This window comes from Saimiri boliviensis, chromosome 17 (genome assembly GCF_048565385.1).
Source record: "Saimiri boliviensis isolate mSaiBol1 chromosome 17, mSaiBol1.pri, whole genome shotgun sequence".
Lineage (NCBI taxonomy): Eukaryota > Metazoa > Chordata > Mammalia > Primates > Cebidae > Saimiri > Saimiri boliviensis.
The window spans coordinates 47,907,790-47,928,015 of NC_133465.1; the positions used below are offsets into that span (position 1 = coordinate 47,907,790).

The 20,226-nt window shown below is 44.7% G+C and overlaps 1 protein-coding gene across 6 annotated transcripts in view; it reads left to right on the forward strand.

Moving 5' to 3' along the window:
* The first annotated feature begins 13,246 nt into the window (after nucleotides 1–13,246).
* The window catches only part of ATP6V0A1 (ATPase H+ transporting V0 subunit a1), a 68,258-nt gene continuing 61,278 nt past the window's right edge, over nucleotides 13,247–20,226 (forward strand). For 5 of the 6 annotated variants that reach the window (XM_074388739.1, XM_039476770.2, XM_039476771.2 and 2 more), the window contains exons 1-2: nucleotides 13,247–13,347; nucleotides 15,229–15,392. In XM_074388739.1, coding sequence (XP_074244840.1) covers nucleotides 15,276–15,392 — 117 coding nt within the window. In that variant the 5' untranslated portion in view covers nucleotides 13,247–13,347; nucleotides 15,229–15,275. Of the gene's footprint in view, nucleotides 13,348–13,393; nucleotides 13,568–15,228; nucleotides 15,393–20,226 lie in introns of those variants that run through there. The other variant, XM_074388738.1, reaches the window with a different exon arrangement.

Here is a 20,226-nt window from a genome sequence, read left to right on the forward strand (position 1 = left end):
GAGTAATTTCCATCACACCAAGTCTTCTGTAAATAAGAACCATATACTCAGAGCAGAATATTAAAGAACAAACAAGAGGCTGAGGCAGGAGAATCACTTGAACCCAGGATGCAGAGGTTGCAGTGAGCCGAGATGGTGACAGTGCACTCCAGCCTGGGTGACAGAGTGAGACTCTGCCTCAAAAAAAAAAAAAAAAAAAAAAGAAAGAAAGAAAGAAAGAAAGAAAGAAAAGAAAGTTATGTCGTCAGAGTTCTAAAAGGAGTAAGAGCGTAAGACCAAAAACTTATTCAAAGAAATAATGGCTGAAAATTCCTCAAATTTGACAAGAGAACTGGAACTACAAGTTGAAGAAGCTGAGAAAACCACAAACATGATAAACTCAAAGACATCTATGCCAAGACACATAATAATCTAACTCCTGAAAACTAATAACAAAAAAAAAATCTTGAACAGCAGTAAGAGAAAAACATCTTTCTCACAAGGGAAAAATAGATTGAACCACAGTCGATTTCTCATGAGAATCTAAAAAAGGCCAGAAGGAAGTGGCACAACTGTTTTCAAATGCTGAAAGAAAAAAACTATCAAAAATCAAAGGAAATCAACATATTTTCAGATGAAAAAAACTAAGAGAATTTGTCACTTGTAGATCTACCCTTTAAAAAAATGGATAAAAGGGGGCTGGGTGCAGTGGCTCAAGCCTGTAATCCCAGCACTTTGGGAGGCTGAGGTGGGTGGATCACAAGATCAAGAGATCGAGACCATCCTGGTCATCATGGTGAAACCCCGTCTCTACTAAAAATACAAAAAGTTAGCTGGGCATGGTGGTGCGTGCCTGTAATCTCAGCTACTCAGGAGGCTGAGGCAGGAGAATTGCCTGAACCCAGGAGGCGGAGGTTGCGGTGAGCCGAGATCGCGCCATTGCACTCCAGCCTGGGTAACAAGAGCGAAACTCCGTCTCAAAAAAAAAAAAAAAAAAAAAAAGATTAAAAGGGGGCCGGGTGCAGTGTCTCATGCCTGTAATCCCATCACTTCAGGAGGCAGGTGGATCACTTGAGGCCAGGAGTTTGAGACCAGCCTGGCCAACATAGCAAAATCCAGTCTCTACTAAATATACAAAAATTAGCCAGGTATGGTGGCACACACCAGTAGTCCCAGCTACTCTGGAGGCTGAGGCAGGAGAACTGCTTGAACTCGGGAGGTGGAGGTTGCAGTAAGCCAAGATAACACCACTGCAATCCAGCCTGGGTGACAGAGCAAGACTCCATCTCAAAAAAAAAAAAAAAAAAAAAAAAAAAAAGCTAAAGGAAGTTCTTGAAAAGAAAGGGAAATAATAAAAGAAGGAATCTTGGAACATCAAGGATAAAAAAAAAAACATGGAAAACAAATACACGAGTAATTATAATATACTTTCCTCCTTGTACTAGTCATCTAGGATTTCCATAACAAAATACCACAGACTGGGTGACTTAACCAACAGAATTTGCTTTCTCACAGTTCTGGACGCTGGAAGTCTAAGACCAAGGTGTTGGTAGGTTTGGTTTCTCCCGAGGCCTCTTATTTTGGCCTGTAGATTGCCACCTTCTCGCTGTGTCCTCCCATAGCCTTTTGTCTGTGTGTGCCCACTCTTGGTGTCTTCTCTTCTTTTTTTTTTTTTTTGAGACAGAGTCTTACTCTATCACCCAGGCTGGAGTGTAGCGGCACTGTCTCAGCTCACTGCAACCTCTGCCAGCCGGGTTCAAGTGATTCTCCTGCCTCAGCCTCCCGAGCAGCTGGAATTACAGGTGCCTGCCATTGTGCCCAGCTAATTTTTGTATTTTTAGTAGAGACGGGGTCTCACCATCTTGGCCAGGCTGGTCTTGAACTCCTGGCCTTGTGATCTACCTGCCTTGGCCTCCCAAAGTGCTGGGATTACAGGCATGAGCCACTGCACCCTGTCTTTTCCTCTTCTTAAAAGGACATCATTCCTGGCCAGGTGTGGTGGCTCACCCCTGTAACCCAGCACTTTCGAATGTCGAGGCAGGAGAATCGCTTGAGGTCAGGTTTGAGACTGGCCTGGCCAACATGTTGAAACCTCCATATCTACTTAAAAAATAAATAAATACGCCGGGCGCAGTGGCTCAAGCCTGTAATCCCAGCACTTTGGGAGGCCCAGGCGGGTGGATCACGAGGTCAATAGATCGAGACCATCCTGGTCAACATGGTGAAACCCCGTCTCTACTAAAAATACAAAAAATTAGCTGGGCATGGTGGTGCGTGCCTGTAATCCCAGCTACTCAGGAGGCTGAGGCAGGAGAATTGCCTGAACCCAGGAGGCAGAGGTTGCGGTGAGCCGAGATGGTGCCATTGCACTCCAGCCTGGGTAACAAGAGCGAAACTCCGTCTCAAAAAAAAATAAATAAATAAAATAAAATAAATAAATAAATAAATACAAAAATTAGCTGGGTGTGGCGGCACACACCTGTGATCTCAGCTACTCAGGAGGCTCAGGCACTAGGTTTGCTTGAACCCAGAAGATGGAGGTTGCGATGAATTTATATCTCACCACTGCACTCCAGCCTGGGCGACAGAGTGAGACTCTATCCCCCAACAAAAAAAAGGGGATAATTCAATAATTCCTATTTAATCGGCATCCCACACTTATGGCCTCATTTAATCTTTATTTATTTAATTTTTTTTGAGATGGAGTCTCACTTTGTTGCCCAGGCTGGAGTGCAATAGTGCAATTTCAGCTCACTGCAACCTCCACCTCCTGGATTCAAGCAATTGTCCTGCCTCAGCCTCCCAAGTAGCTGGGATTACAGGTGTGTGCCACCACCCCCGGCTAATATTTTCTGTATTTTTAGTTGAGACAGGGTTTCACCACGTTGGTCAGGCTGGTCTTGAACTCCTAACTTCAAATGATCTGCCCACTGTGGCCTCCCAAAGTGATGGTATTACAGGTGTGAGCCACTGCACCTGGCCATCATTTAATCTTAATTACATTTTTAAAGGCTCTATCTCCAATCTACAGTCACAGTAGGGGCTAGGGGTTCAAAATATGAATTTGGGAAGACACAATGCAGTCTATAACACTTCTCTTGAGTGTTCTCAATTACATTTGATGGTTGAAGCAGACTGTATGACATTGACCAGTGTGGTTTGCAAAGTGTGTTGAGGAAATACCTAAGACAATTATGTTGTAAAAAGACTGAAATGGAGGTCAAAGTTTAGTACTTCACTGAAGCTGATAAAAGTTGACCATGATAATTTATGTATGCATAATGTAAAACCCATTACAAACACTTAAAAAATCTATACAAAGAGATACACTCAAAAACACTATAGGAAAATTAAAATAGGATTAAAAAAAGGTACAAGTAGACCACAGTGGGCCAGAAAAGATAAAACACGGAGACAAGAGGCACAAGCAGAAAACAAAAAATAAAATGGCAGACTTAAGCCTTTTATTTATTTATTTACTTATTTGTTTTTAGCAACGGAGTCTGGCTTCAAGGCTAGAGTGCAGTGGCATGATCGTAGCTCACAACAGCTTCAGACTCCTGGGCTCAAGTAATCCTCCCACCTCAATTTCCCAAATAGTTGAGACTACAGACACACATGCCACCAGTCCTGGCTAGTTAAAAAAAAATTTTTTTTTGGCCAGGCGCGGTGGCGCATGCCTGTAGTCCCAGTTACTTGGGAGGCTGAGGCTGGAGGATCGCTTGAGCCCAGGAGTTCTGGGCTGTAGTTCGCTATGCTGATCTGGTGTCCACATTAAGTTCGACATCAATATGGTGACCTCCCGGGAGCGGAGGACCACCAGGTTGCCTAAGGAGGGGTAAATTGGCCCAGGTCAGAAACAGAGCAGGTCAAAACTCCCGTGCTGATCAGTAGTGGGATCATGCCTGTGAATAGCCACTGCACTCCAGCCTAGGCAACATAGCGAGACCCCATCTCCTAAAAAAATATATATATGTATTTTTAAATTTTATATATATATATATATATATATATATATAAAGAAAAAAATTTTTTTTGTTAGAGTTGAGGCCAGATGTGGTAGCTCATGCCTGTAACCCCAACACTTTGCAGTGAGCTGAGATCACACCACTGCACTCCAGCCTGGGCAACAGAGTAAGACTCTGTCTCAAGAAGTTCAAGAAGGAGCTGGGCGCGGTGGCTCATGCCTGTAATCCTAGCACTTTGGGAGGCTGAGGTGGGTGGATCACCTGAGGTCAGGAGTTCAAGACCAGCCTGGCCATCATGGTGAAACCCCATCTTAAAAAAAAAAAAAAAGAAGATCAAGAAGAATCACTTGAGCCCAGGAGTTTGAGATCAGTCTGGCAACATAGCAAGATCTCATCTTTACCAAAAAAAGACCATCCTGGCCAACATATTGAAACCCCGTCTCTAGTAAAAAATACAAAAATTAGCCAGGCGTGGTGGCCCGCGCCTGTAGTCCCAGCTACTTGGGAGGCTGAGGCAGGAGAATTGCTTGAACCTAGGAGGCAGAGGTGGCTGTGAGCCGAGATCACGTCCCTGCACTCCAGCCTGGTGCCTGGCGACAGAGCAAGATTCTGTCTCAAAATAAAATAAAGTCATGGACGTTTCTCGGCCTTGTGTCACTCAGTCCTTTCCCTTGTTCCCATCCCAAGATTTCTCCTGTTTTCCACATTTCCTTTCCTTAAAAAGTCTCTTTCTATAGCATTCTTAACTTCCCCAAGAGGCTCACTGCCTCATGTGTCTGTCACAGGAGTCATGAGGGTTGCATAAAATGTCACATGCCTTAGGCTCATTCATATCTCCTTGTCCATGCAATCATTAGCAGAGCTTCAGAGGAAGCCTCAAGATCTCTTAGGAAGAGGTTTTTACTTTTACCAAACAGGCCTTTATCTTAAACACTCACAGGCTTTGAAAATAAAAGCAGAAGTGTTTTAAGAAACTCTGAGTGAGCCGGGCGCGGTGGCTCAAGCCTGTAATCCCAGCACTTTGGGAGGCCAAGGAGGGTGGATCACGAGGTCAAGAGATCGAGACCATCCTGGTCAACATGGTGAAACCCCGTCTCTACTAAAAATACTAAAAAAAATTAGCTGGGCATGGTGGCGTGTGCCTGTAATCCCAGCTACTCAGGAGGCTGAGGCAGGAGAATTGCCTGAACCCAGGAGGCGGAGGTTGCGGTGAGCCGAGATCGCGCCATTGCACTCCAGCCTGGACAACAAGAGCGAAACTCCGTCTCAAAAAAAAAAAAAAAAAAAAAAAGAAACTCTGAGTGAAGTTGTAAAAGGGACTTCTGTGGAAACAAACTGCTAATCAACAGGTCACCTAAAGGTTGTAGTAGGAGAATTCTCTTAATGAACACTCAAATCAGATTTTTGGTAGAACAGTTTAAGAATCAGAATTCATTTTCACATGAAAAGAAAACTTTAAAAATGGAATTCTGGTTGCAAAAAGGAAAGTATAGGCCAGGTGTGGTGGCTCACGTCTGTAATCCCAGCACTTTGGGAGGCCAAGGCAGGTGGATCACTTGAGGTCAGGAGTTTGAGACCACCCTGGCCAACATCATGAAATGCTATCTCTACTAAAAAATACAATACAGGCTGGGTGCAGTGGCTCACGCCTGTAATCCCAGCACTTTGGGAGGCCGAGGCAGGTGGATCACGAGGTCAAGAGATCGAGACCATCCTGGTCAATATGGTGAAACCCCGTCTCTACTAAAAATACAAAAAATTAGCTGGGCATGGTGGCGCGTGCCTGTAATCCCAGCTACTCAGGAGGCTGAGGCGGAGGTTGCAGTGAGCCAAGATTGCACCATTGCACTCCAGCCTGATAACAAGAGCGAAACTCTGTCTAAAAAAAAAAAAAAAAAAATACAATACAGCTGGGCATGGTGGCACGCACCTGTAATCTCAGCTACTCAGCTACTCTGGAGGCTGAGGCAGGAGAATCGAATCTGGGAAGTGGAGGTTGCAGTAAGCTGAGATCACGCCACTGCACTCCAGCTTGAGTGAGAGATCAAGAGACTCCGTTTCAAAAAAAAGGGAAAATATATTTAAAATTATTTGACTGGACACAACCAATGATCTATTGTCATGTCAACGAATACAACCACATGTAAAATTTAAAATCAAAATTTGATCTTTTGCTGTGTTAGGGCTCAGAAAACAATACCCCAAAATTACAGCCTCAGAAGCAAAAGTTTCTCCAACCTTCCCCTGTCCTCTCTTCTCTTAGTTCCATTTTCCCCTGAGAGTAGCCATGGAAACTAGAATCCTTCCTCCCTAAGGTGGCTCACAGAAACGAGAACCCCCTTTTCCCAAAGCCAGCCATAAAACCTAAAAATAGTACTCAAACTTTCCTCCACCTTGCTGTGTAAGCACTGTCCATAAATAAATTATCTGCCTACGTTGTTTAACTGTAGGTCATAAGACCCCTGATTATAGAGAGGGTCCTGCCTTATACCCAGAAGGAAGGAATGCATGCTCAGAGAAGCCAAGAAGAATCTAGACAGGCAGGCTTTGCTGGGTTTCCCCACTTAGTACATTAGCACTGGATGATGCCCTTTTTGTTCAATTATATTTCTACATGCTTCCATACTTACTAAACCTAAGCATAAAAATAGACAATTTCCCATGTATATTTGGGTCTTTTTTTTTTTTTTTTTTTTTGAGACAGAGTCTTACTCTGTTGCCCAGGCTGGAGTGCACTTGGTTCACTGCAACCTCTGCCTCCTAGGTTCAAGCGATCCTCCCTCCTCAGCCTCCCAAGTAAAGGGGATTACAGGCGTGTGCCACCATGCCCAGCTAATTTTTTTTTTGTTTTTTGTTTTTTGCTTATGTCTTTGAGTACTTTTCACTGAATTAATTTTTGTATATATTTTTTTAAGACGGAGTTTTGCTGGTTACCCAGGCTGTAGTGCAATGGCGCGATCTCAGCTCACCGCATCCTCCGCCTCCTGGGTTCAAGCAATTCTCCCGCCTCAGCCTCCCGAGTAGCTGGGACTACAAGCACTCACCACCATGCCCAGCTAATTTTTTGTATTTTTAGTAGAGACAGGGTTTCACCATGTTGACCAGGATGGTCTCGATCTCTTGACCTAGTGATCCACCCACCTCGGCCACCCAAAGTACTGGGATTATAGGCATGAGCCACCGCACCCGGCCAAATTTTTGTATTTTTATTTATTTATTTTTTTGAGACGGAGTTTCGCTCATTACCCAGGCTGGAGTGCAATGGCACGATCTCGGCTCACCACAACCTCCGCCTCCTGGGTTCAGGCAATTCTCCTGCCTTAGCCTCCTGAGTAGCTGGGATTACAGGCACGTGCCACCATGCCCAGCTAATTTTTTGTATTTTTAGTAGAGACGGGGTTTCACCATGTTGACCAGGATGATCTCTTGACCTCGTGATCCACCCACCTCGGCCTCCCAAAGTGCTGGGATTACAGGCTTGAGCCACCGCGCCTGGCCAATTTTTGTATTTTTAATAGAGATGAGGTTTCACCTTGTTGGCCAGGCTGGTCTTGAACTCCTGACTTCAGGCGATCCACCCACCTGAGCCTTCCAAAATGCTGGGATTACAGGCATGAGCCACTGCACCTCACCTGGGTTTTGATTCGGAAGGCTCCCCTGTATACATGTTGAATAAATTTGTATGCTTAATTCACCTTTTGCAAGTGGATTTTGTTTTTGAGACACAGTTACACAATCTTTGCTCACTGCAATCTCTGCCTCCCAGGTTCAAGCAGGTCTCCTGCCTGTGTCTCCTGAGTAGCTGAGATTATAGGTGTGTGCCACCACACCTGGCTAATTTTTATAATTTTAGTAGAGACGGGGTCTCACCATGTTGGCCAGGCTGGTCTTGAATTCCTGATCTCAAGTGATCTGCCCGCCTCAGCCACCCAAAGTGCTGGAGTTACAGGCGTGAGCCACTGAGCCCAGTGCAAGTTGATTTTTCAGTGAATCTTTAGAGGGCCAAGGGACCCCTATAGCTGCCAACCACTTTTAAGTAAATAGTTGGAAAATTATGCAGAACAAAATTTTCTTCCCAAAATTGGCAAGGGGAGTGTACTCAGTTGAATAGTGTCTTCCCAAAATTCATGTATAGGCTGGGAGCAGTGGCTCCTGCCTGTAATCCCAGCACTTTGGGAGGCCAAGGTGGGAAAATCACTTGAGGTCAGGAGTTCAAGACCAGCCTGGCCAACATGGTGAAACCCCGTCTCTACTAAAAATACAAAAAATGAGCCAGACATCGTGGCAGGTTCTGTAATCCTCTACTCTGGAAGTTGAGGCAGAATTGCTTGAATCCAGGAGGCAGAGGTTATAGTGAGCCGAGATTGCACCACTGCACTCCAACCTGGATCACAGAGTGAGACTCCCTCCATCTCAATTAAAAAAAAAAAAAAAAAAAAAAAAAATTAATGTATAATAGGGAACCTGTGAATGTGGCCTCATTTGGAAATAGGATATTTGCAGATACCAAGTTAAGACGGGATCATATTGGATTAAGTGGTGCCCTAATTTTATGTCTGGCATCCCTGTAAGAAGAGGAGAATTTGCTTACAGAGACACATAGAGGAGGCCGGGCACAGTGGCTCATGCCTGTAATCCCAGCACTTTGAGAGGTTGAGGCGGGTGGATCACTTGAGGCCAGGAGTTGGAAAACAGCCTGAGCAGTATGGCAAACCCCCGTCTCTACTGAAAATACAAAAATTAGCTGGGCGTGGTGGTGCACACCTATAATCCCAGCTACTCAGGAGGCTGAGGCAGAATTGCTTGAACCTGGGAGGTGGAGGTTGCAGTGAGTTGAGATTGTACCACTGTAGTCGTCTGTGCGACAGAGCAAGACTCCATCTCAAAAAAAAAGAGACATACAGAGGAAAGAATACCATGTGAATATGGAAAGAATACCATGTGAAGATGGAGGTGGAGGCAGCAATTGAAGTGATGCATCTAGAAGCCAAGGAACACCAAGGATTTCTGGCAACCACCAGAAGCCAGGAAGAGGGAAGAAAGGATTATTTTCCAGAACCTTTGGAGATATCATGGTCTGCAGACACCTTGATTTCAGACTTCTGGCCTCCAGAACTGTGAGAGAATAAATTTCTTTTTTTTTTTTTTTTTTGAGACGGAGTTTAGCTCTTGTTACCCAGGCTGGAGTGCAATGGCGCGATCTCGGCTCACCGCAACCTCCGCCTCCTGGGCTCAGGTAATTCTCCTGCCTCAGCCTCCTGAGTAGCTGGGACTACAGGCACGCGCCACCATGCCCAGCTAATTTTTTGTATTTTTAGTAGAGACAGGGTTTCACCATCTTGGCCAGGATGGTCTTGATCTCTTGACCTCGTGATCCACCCGCCTCAGCCTCCCAAAGTGCTGGGATTACAGGCTTGAGCCACCGCGCCCGGCCGAGAATAAATTTCTTTGTTTTTGTTTTTTTGAGACAGCGTCTCACTCTGTCACTCAGGCTGGAATGCAGTGGCTCAATCACAGCTCACTGCAGCATCAACCACCCTGGCTCAGGCTCAAGCCGTCCTCCCACTTCAGCCTCCTGAGTGGCTGAGTCTACAGGCATGTGCTAAAAAATTAGCCCAGCTAATTTTTAAATTTTTGTACAGATGGGGGTCTTGCTGTGTTGCCCAGGCTGGCCTCAAACTCCTGGGCTCAAGCTATCCTCCTGCCTTGGCCTCCCAAAGTGCTGAGATAACAGGCGTGAGCCACCTCCCACTGCCCGGTTTCCTTTTTCTTTTTTTTTTTTTTTTGAGACTGAGTTTTGCTCTTTCATCCAGGTTGGAATGAAGTGGCATGATCTTGGCTTACTGCTGCCTCTGACCCCTGGGTTCCAGCGATTCTCCTGCCTCAGCCTTCCAAGTAGCTGGGATTATAGGTGCCCACCACCACATCCTGCTAATTTTTGTATTTTTAGTAGGGACAGGGTTTCCCCATGTTGGCCAGTCTGGTCTCAGACTCCTGACCTTAGGTGATATGCCCATCTCGGCCACCCAAAGTGGTAAAATGACAGGTGTGAGCCACCGCACCTGGTCTGATTTCTGTTGTATTCAATGCTACCCAGGTTGTTGTTATTTGTATGGCAGCCCTAGGAGACAAATACTTGAAGCCTCTGGAGAAGACACTTGAGCAGCTACGTATTTGAAAACACTGGGCTTAACGTAAACACTCTCCTCTAGACCCCACCTAGGAATCTAAGCGGGATAAGCTAACATAGCTAGCTGATTCTTCATTGGGGGAAATTTGGACAACTGACATGCATTCATTCAAACTAAAAATTAAAGAGAAAAAAAACACATTTAATCATTTCATTACAGTGACAATTCTCACAACTGTTTGAGACTCTATCAGTTAGATCCCTACCTCTGTTCTCTCCTTTTTGTGGTAGTGAAGAACTAATCTTTTTTCTTTTTTTTTTTTTTGTAGAGACAGGGTTTCACCATGTTGGTCATGATGGTCTCGATCTCCTGACCTCATGATCCACCTGCCTCGGCCTCCCAAAGTGCTAGGATTACAGGCATGAGCCACTGTGCCCGGCCAGAACTAATCTTTTAAACTGTTTTTTAGCTATTTTCCCAAATGCTAGGGAATAGCTCAGTTTAGATATTCAGAACTGTGTCACTGGCCAAGCCTCATACGGAATTGCTCATGTTTTCTAGGGCTGTAGGTGTGGTCAACAGCATTTTAAATTTGGTCTTATCAGACATAGGCCTCAGCTTTACCATATCATCTGTTAAATGGGAATAATAATAGTAACTGCCCCCTACTGGTGTTGTGATAAATGAGATCATATTTACCAAGCATGTAAAAAAGTGCCTGGCACATGGTTAAGTATTAATCACTGGACTCCTCTCTGTCTTGCCATTTGGGCAGTTTATTTCTCACTGAACCATGAGTTACTCTAGGGTAAGAAGCATGTCTGTTTCATTTTTCTATCCCCAGCACCTAGTACTTTCTGGCACACAGTAGGCCCTCAGCAAGCATCTGCTGCCTAAAAGGCACTATCCAGCAGGCAGTATGAAATTCCATCTCTGAGCCTTGGAGCAGGAAGACAGGTGGAAAAACAGATATGAGTCCTACACGTAAACATTTCAGCTTGACCAAAGGCAAGACAATCAGGGAAGAGAGCATGGGAAAATAAATAGAACACTGGGGAAAGATTGATGGCAGGAGATGGAAGCCAACAGAATAGGGGTTCTGAGAGCATGTCCTTTCAAAGAAGCTATGAAAAGAGTTCAAGGGAATTGAAGTAAGTCCAGAGGAAAGGCTATCTTAAAGGTGGAGTATGAAGAATTTGTGGTTAGCAAGCAGCTGACTGAGGTTAATTTTTTTTTAAGTTTCAGAGGAAGGAAATGACATTGTGTAATAGTTTTCTCTAACTTGGCAGGCTTTCAAATGTGGGTCCCTGTCTGTCTTGCCAGAACAGTTGACAGCTAGGGAGCAGGGAGGAGGGTATGGGTCTCTCCAAAACTGTCTTAAGAAGATTGTTTCAAAGTCAAGTTGCATCTTCACTTATAATATAAGATAACAAATTCAAATAAAAAGTCCATTTTTGCCCCTTACTATTTTATTTAGGCTGCTAAAGCAGGATTGATGATGTTTTGTCAGGCAGACAAAATTATAAGCAACAAGCTTTTATCTGGATTATCTCCCTCATTACACTTGAATTTCAATAGGGTTCTACCACCCACGGAGACTAAATAACCGGTTTTCTGAGTTTTTCCTGATACGATTCTGTTAACCACAAATGACCTGAGATCCCTACGCCTCTTAAAAAGGGCAAAAAAAGGGAATCCATATCAATATTTGATAACAGCATTTAAAAAATAATAGTCATCACTTTTGCGTTTAAAAATGTTTTAAAATCTTTAATTTACAAGTGAGTACAAGACATAAAAAATGTTCTTAAAATAAATTTGAGGAAATCAAAACTCCTAAGTGGTCAAATGAGCCCACATCAATCTACCAAACAAAACTGAAATTTATTTTCACAACATATGATCTGATGAAGTTTTTCCTGTTAAATAGAGAAAAACAGACCCCTGAGAGGGAAGTTGCTGGAAGGCACGAACCATGTACTATTGAAAAAGAGGTTTTCCATCCTTAGGCGAATGAGAGCCCATTAAAGACTCTACTACAGGATCTAAAGCCAGCCGCTTCCTAGTCTGTGGCTCAAATGTTCTCATCTGTAAAATAAGGGAAAAGGGAAAGGGTAGTATGTGTGTGAATTCTTTAGATATAAAAGTAAAGAGAGAAGATATTAATTCTTTGGGTGTCTGTGTGAATTAATTCTTTGGATATGAAAATAAAGAGAAGGCCGGGTGCAGTGGCTCTCACCTGTAATCCCAGCACTTTGGGAGGCCGAGGTGGGTGGACCACCTGAGGCCAGGAGTTTGAGACCAGCCTGGGCAACATGGCAAAACCCCATCTCTACTAAAAATACAAAAATAAGAAACCCCATCTCTACTAAAAATACCAAAATAACCGGACGGGCAGGCCATGGCAGCTCTTGCCTGTAATCTCAGCACTTTGGGAGGCCCAGGCGGGTGGATCACTTGAGGTCAGGAGTTCGAGACCAGCCTGACCAACATGGTGAAACCCTGTCACTAAAAAAAAAAAAAAAAAAAAAAGAAAACAGCCGAGCGGCGTGGTCCGTGCCTGTAATCTCAGCTATTCTGGAGGCTGCCTCAGAGGCTGTAGTGAGTCAAGATCACGCCAGCCTGGGCGACAGAGCGAGACTTCGTCTCAAAAAAAAAAAAAAGGGCTGGGCGCGGTGACTCACGCCTGTAATCCTAGCACTTTGGAGGGCCGAGGTGGGTGGATCACCTGAGGTCAGGAGTTCAAGACCAGCCTGGCCATCATGGTGAAACCTCATCTTTAAAAAAAAAAAGAAAAAAAAAGTAAAAGAAAAAAGAAAGAGAAGACATTAATTTTTTGGAGGGTGTGTGTGTGTGAATTAATTCTTTAAATATCAAAATAAAGAGAAAAGACGACCGTGCCCAGTTTAAGGGGTAAGGAAAAAGGATACAGGGAGGCTCAGGAACTTAAGGCCTCGAGCACCTGCACCTCCAGCCCCACCCGTCAACCCGCCAACCTGCTAACCATTCACAGCTTGGAGACACCGCACAGAAGCCAAGATGGCGTCAGCCCGCTGGGTCTCGCCTGCGACCCCCGTGACTCCGCACTGCGGCCGCCCAGGCGAGGCCGCGCTCCATTGGCCAACTGAGATGAGGTCATTGCGGGGGCGGGGGCCGGCAGCGGCGCAGGGGCGGGGCTTTGCGGACGCACGCGCGTCGAAGCGCTGCTCCCGGAGCTGCGGAGACTGCGGGCTTGGCTGCGGCGGCTGCTGTGGCGGCGGCGGTGGGAGGTGAGCGGGGGCTGTAGGTGCAGCGCGGCAGGGAGCGGCCCTCGATGGACGTAGGAAATTCTTCCAAGAGACCCCTTACTTGTCAAAGGAATAAGCAGGGACCTTTAGTCTTCGAGATAAAATGGGGGTTCGTCCCCTTATCGGGCACCCCTCCTCTGTCCTTAGGAACCGGAGGCTCACTGTCCTTTGGAAGCCCTGAATCCCTTCCCTGTGTCGAGAGGTAGGCGGAGGAACCGGAGGTTATTGGATGGGCAGAAGAATTTAGGGGACTTCTTAAAGGGTCTCTCAGTTTGGAGGCTTTCCTTTCCTTTTTTCCCATCCCGAGGTAGATGTACCTCGGTCCAAAGAATTCCTGCTCATTGGGTAGACAGGAAATGAAGCAGGTGAATAGCCTGGGAGGAGGCGAGGACCGGGTGACTGGAGTGAGATTCTTCGAGGCAGGGCCCGGGGGCGTTGTAGTTGGACTCATCTTTTGCAGAGTTGCTGTTTCTTCGTATTTTGTTTTGTGATCGTCCAGAACTGCTTTGGCCTAATTAGTTTTCTGTTAGCCTCCATTGCTAAAGAGATACTCCTGGGAGACCTGTAATCATTAAAGAGCAGGAGGAGGGAGGCGACTCCTTGGAGGTTATCATTATCCGCAGCCTCGGAACTATGCTGATCAGGGCTAATTTTATATGTTTAGAGGTTGTAGAATCTCTCTTTGTTGAAGGGTGGTGCTGGTAACAGCTGATTTGGATGATTCAGGTGTACAAAATCTTAAAGTCAACCTACATATTCTCTTCGGAAATCCTTGCTTATGTCTGAGCGTGTGTTGTCTTGAACATCCCAATGCACAAAGGTTTGTTCGTTCAGATTTCTCAAAATGATTCCCAGCCTTCTAGAAGAGTAAATCTTCCTTTGATGTCAGACTCATCTATCAGTACTTAATAAAGATGCCCTTATGACACTAAAAATACTGTACGTTTTGCGAAGTTTCGGTACTGGATGGGCTGTGCCTTACATTAGCTGATCGAGAATAAATAATTGCAGTTTCAGGACCACTGATAGCGCCAGTTGTCTCCTACTTGGCAACCCTAAGACAGCCCTAAAAACGAAACCTTTATTGGCTCATGAGATTTGACAGATGGAAGAATGTAATTAATCTTGAAGGTAGGGATGAGAACAGAAAGCTGCAGAGGTGGAAGGCTTATTCTCTGTGGCTTGATAAAACTGCTTTGTCATTATCAATGTGTTCCTGCCATGCTTGATTTGAAATTGAGCTTAGTGTGCAAGCTGGTTGCTTTTTCCGGATAATGGTAATTTGTTTGAATTCCTAAGGGAGGAAATACTGTTTTCTGAGAAATCTGGAAGATTAAACCCTTTAGTGTAGCCATAGCTTTAGGATAGTGCCAGAACTTTAGGCTTTTAGAAATGCGAATTGTCAGTAGAAGGGGGAAGGACAGTTACAAGGCAGACATCTTAATGAGAGGGTAATCAAGGCCTCTTCTGTTTGTTTCCTGCAGTAGCAAAAACAGATTGAACATTGTGGAAGTCACTGCCTGAAATACTGTGTCCTGGGTATTTAAAGAGTTGTTTGGGGTTCCCAGTTCCTGTCTTTAATCTGGGTACATTCTTACCTATTGAGTTGCCCAAAATACTGTCATTTGATCCTGATGTTGACTACAACTGAAGTGACTTTTCAACTGGCACTCTGTGGGACAGGATTCAGGAACTGCCTTTGCAGTTTCTCCTTTCCATCTTCCTAGGCAGGATGTCAAAACAGTTGTTGACCTGTCCTCATGGGGTGGAAGAAATGTAAATGCAAGAGCCTTAGTGGGGTGTCATTTGCTCTTTGCCCTCTTGGTAATTTCCAAAGTTACGTCATTTTTCTCCTTGCTTCAGGTTGGAGAGAAATCCAGGTACTCAGTTGACTGGTACTTTCTGCCACCATGGGGGAGCTTTTCCGGAGTGAAGAAATGACACTGGCCCAGCTTTTTCTACAGTCAGAAGCTGCTTATTGTTGCGTCAGTGAATTAGGAGAACTCGGAAAGGTTCAGTTTCGTGATGTAAGTAGTTGTGGGGCTGCGACCTGATTACTGCTGAACTCTGTTGTTATCATGGTCAGATACCTTGTGATGAATGTTTTGGTTTTTATTTGCAAAAATAACATGATAGCACTGGCTTCCTTTTGACAGAATGCACATTTTGAGTTGTCTTTCTAGAGGTAAGAATGTTTGTGCCAATCCTTCTATGCTTTTGCTAGCTCCCACTTTGAGAACAATCCTAAGTATTCTCCCGGTAATTGGGATGTAGGGAGAGGTTACCAAACTAACCCGATTAGGACTTTCACTTTTTAGGGGGGCCCTTTAACACCTATAGCAGGATATTTAAAAATATATATTAGCTGGGTGTGGTGGCTCATACCTGTAATCCCAGCACTTTGGGAGGCCAAGGAGGGCCGATCATCTGAGGTCAGGAGTTTGAGACTAGCCTGGCCAACATGGCGAAACCCCATCTCTAGTAAAAATACAAAAAATTAGCTGGGGGTGGTCGTGGGTGCCTGTAATCCCAGCTACTCGGAAGGCTGAGACAGGAGAATCACTTGAACCCGGGAGACAGATGGTGCAGTGAGCTGAGATTGTGCCATTGCCCTGTAGCCTGGGCAACAAGAGTGAAACTTCGTCTCAAAAAAAACCATACATATATGTGTGTGTGTGTGTGTGCGTACATATGTGTATATATGTGTGTATATATGTATATATATGTATGTATATATAGTAGTTTTTCCATCCAGTAAGACATTTAAAAAAAAAATCAAAATTTGACATACCCAGCTATAGATATATAAATAAGCATATACTGAATATTCATTATTTTGGAATATTATACTGGGCACTTGGAGAAGCTATCTAAAGAGTATGAACAATCTAGGGCGGGCACCTAGTAATCCCAGCACTTTAGGAGGCCGAGGCGGGTGGATCACGAGGTCAGGAATTTGAGATCAGCCTGACGAACATGGTGAAACCCCGTCTCTACAAAAAATACAAAAAATTCTACTGTCTACTTAAGAGGGAAACATTCCATATATAATTGAAACCTCCTGTGCATCCTTCCTCCGTGCCAGTCCTCTTTCTTCCACCCCAGAAGTAACCTGTACGGTGATTTTTTGGTTTTTTTTTTGCATTTATTACTTCTATGTGTGGGTTTTGTTGTTGTTGTTGTTGCTTTTCTTTTTGAGACAGAGTCTCACTCTGTTGCTCAGGCTGGAGTGCAGTCGTGTGACTCCACCTCCTGGGTTCAAGCGATTCTCCTGCCTCAGCCTCCCGAGTAGCTGGGACTACGGGTGCACACCACCATGCCCAGCTAATTTTTGTATTTTTAGTAGAGACAGGGTTTCACTATGTTGGCCAGGATGGTCTCGAACTCCTGACCTCAAGTGATCCACCTGCCTCAGCCTCCCAAAGTGCTGGGATTACAGGCATGAGCCACCATGCCAGCCAACAGATTTTTTGTTTTCTTCCACTTCTGTTAATTTTTTTGTGTTTGTTTGTTTTTATAAAAAAATTTATAACATTAAGAAAAAAAATTGACACGGGGTCTCATCATTTTGCCCAGGTTGGTCTTGAACTCCTGGACTCAAGCAGTCCTCCTGCCTCAGCCTCCCAAAGTGCTAGGATTACTGGTGTGAGCCACTGTGCCTGGCTGTAATGTACACATCTTTTTTTTTTTTTTTTTTTTTTTGAGACGGAGTTTCGCTCTTGTTACCCAGGCTGGAGCGCAATGGCACGATCTCGGCTCACCGCAACCTCCGCCTCCTGGGTTCAGGCAATTCTCCTGCCTCAGCCTCCTGAGTAGCTGGGATTATAGGCACGTGCCACCATGCCCAGCTAATTTTTTGTATTTTTAGTAGAGACGGGGTTTCACCATGTTGACCAGGCTGGTCTCGATCTCTCGACCTTGTGATCCACCCGCCTCGGCCTCCCAAAGTGCTGGGATTACAGCCTTGAGCCACCGCGCCCGGCCTTGTACACATCTTAATAGAATAATTTGCTGAATTGATAACTTTATGCACCTCTGTAACCGGCACCCCAATCAGGATACAGAACTTTTTTTTTGTTTTGGAGATGGAATCTCACCCGGTTGCCCAGGCTGGACTGTAGTGGTGCGATCTCAGCTCACTGCAACCTCCGCCTCCTGAGTTCAAGCAATTCTCCTGCCTCAGTCTCCTGAGAAGCTGGGACTATAGGGTCATGGCCACCATGCCTGGCTAATTTTTTGTATTTTAGTAGTGATGGGGTTTCATCGTGTTGCCCAGGCTAGTCTTGAACTCCTGACCTCAGGTGATCCACCTGTCTTGGCTTCCCAAAGTGCTGGGATTCCCAAAGTGCTAGGATTACAGGTGTGAGCCACCACACCCGGCCTGAACATTTTCATCAGTCCAGAAAAGTATCTTGTGTTTACTGCTAGTCAGTTGCTACCCTTCATAGGTAGACTCTGTTTTGTTTTTGTTTTTGTTTTTTTTTTAAAGATGGGGTTTCACCATGTTGGCCAGGCTGTTTTTGAACTCCTGACCTCAGGTGATCCACCCACCTCAGCCTCCCAAAGTGCTAGGATTACAGGCATGAGCCACCGTGCCTGGCTGTTAGACTCTGTTTTGATTGCTGTCATCATAGGATTAGTTTTTCCTGTTCTTGACATATATGTAAATGATTCATATATTGCAAACTCCTTTGTTTTGTTTTTGAGATGGAGTTTTTCTCTGTCGCCTGAGGTCAGGAGTTTGAGACCAGCCTAACCAACGTTGAAACAGATGAAGTCTCGCTCTATCACCCAGGCTGAAGTGCAGTGGTGTGATCTTGGCTCACTGCAACCTCTACCTTCCTTGTTCAAGCAATTCCCTGCCTCAGCCTCCTGAGTAGCTGGGATTACAGGCGCCTGCCACCACCGCCTCCCTCCTTCCTGCCCTGGCTAAGTTTTTTTGTATTTTTAGTAGAGGCAGGGTTTCACCATGTTGGCCAGACTGGTCTTGAACTCCTGACCACAGGCAATCCACCGGCCTCGTTCTCTCAAAGTGCTGGGATTTCAGGCGTGAGCCTCTGCGTCCAGCCACACTGCAAACTCTTATGTCTGACTTCTTTCACTTAGCCTCTGTTTTTTGCATGTGTCTGTAGTTCATTTTTAAAAATTGCCGAATGATAAACAGTTCATCTTATGAATATACCACAATGTTTTCATCCTTTCTTTTGTTATTACTCATTTGGGGGTATTATTAAAGCTGAAGTAAACATTATTGTAAAAGCCTTTTTAAATTTACGAGTTTTGATTTTTCTTAAGCAAATACAGTTGACCCTTGAAAATGCAGGGGTTAGGGTGCTGATCCCCCCTATGCAGTAAAAAAAATCTGCATGCAACTTTGACTCCCCCAGAACTTAACCATTGATAGCCTGCTTTTGACCAGAAGCCCTAACAATATCATAAACAGTCAATTAATACATATTTTGTATATGTATTGTACACTGTATTCTTAAGTAAGCTAGAGAAAAGAAAATACTGTTAAGAAAATCAGGAGGCTGAGGCAGGAGAATTGCCTGAACCCAGGAGGCGGAGGTTGCGGTGAGCCGAGATCGCGCCATTGCACTCCAGCCTGGGTAACAAGAGCGAAACTCTGTCTCAGGAAAAAAAAAAAAAAAAAAAAAAATCATAAGGAAGATAAACTATATTTACTGGAAGTGGATCATCATGAAAGTCTTTATCCTTATTGTCTTTATGTTGAGTAGGCTGAGGAGGAGGAAGGGGAGGGGTTGGTCTTACTGTCTCCCGGTGGCCGAGGTGGAAGAAAATCTGTGTATAAATGGAGCAGCACAGTTCAAACACACATTGTTCAAGGGTCAGCGGTAACTGAGTAGTGGAATGCTCAGTCAGGGGTGGGAAGGTATATGTTTAACTTTGTAAGAAACTGCCAACAGTTTTCCAAATCTTTTACTTCTTTCCTAATAGCATTTATCACGACAAATTGTAATAATTGGTTTGCATCTGTCTCTTCTATGGAGCTGAAGACTGGGACATAGCTTATTCTTCTTCTTCTTCTTCTTATTATTATTATTATTTTTTTTTTGAGGCGGAGTTTCACTCTTGTTACCCAGGCTGGAGTGCAATGGCGCGATCTCGGCTCACTGCAACCTCCGCCTCCTGGGTTCAAGCAATTCTCCTGCCTCAGCCTCCTGAGTAGCTGGGATTACAGGCACGCACTACCATGCCTAACTAATTTTTTGTATTTTTAGTAGAGATGGGGTTTCACCATGTTGACCAGGATGGTCTCGATCTCCTGACCTCGTGATCCACCCGCCTCGGCCTCCCAAAGTGCTGGGATTACAGGCTTGAGCCACTGTGCCCGGCCTATTTTTAATTTTTTTATTTTGAGACGGAGTTTCACTCTTGTTAACCAGGCTGGAGTGCAATGGCACGATCTTGGCTCACCACAACCTCCGCCTCCTGAGTTCGGGCAATTCTCCTGTCTCAGCCTCCTGAGTAGCTGGGACTACAGGCATGCGCCACCATGCCCAGCTAATTTTTTGTATTTTTAGTAGAGACGGGGTTTCACCATGTTGACCAGGATGGTCTCGATCTCTTGACCTGGTGATCCACCTGCCTCGGCCTCCCAAAGTGCTGGGATTACAGGCTTGAGCCACCGTGCCTGGCCTAGCTTGTTATTATTAATGATTCTCTTTAATAAAAATTTTTACCTTAGATGCCCTCTAATATTAATATATTGAGTTATTGAAGAGAGAACTGTTGAATGCATGGATATGTATGTGTATGTTTTTATGTTTCTATGTGTGTATGCATATAATATATATATACACGTATGTGATTAAGCTCATAAATTGTGTTGTTCAGCTT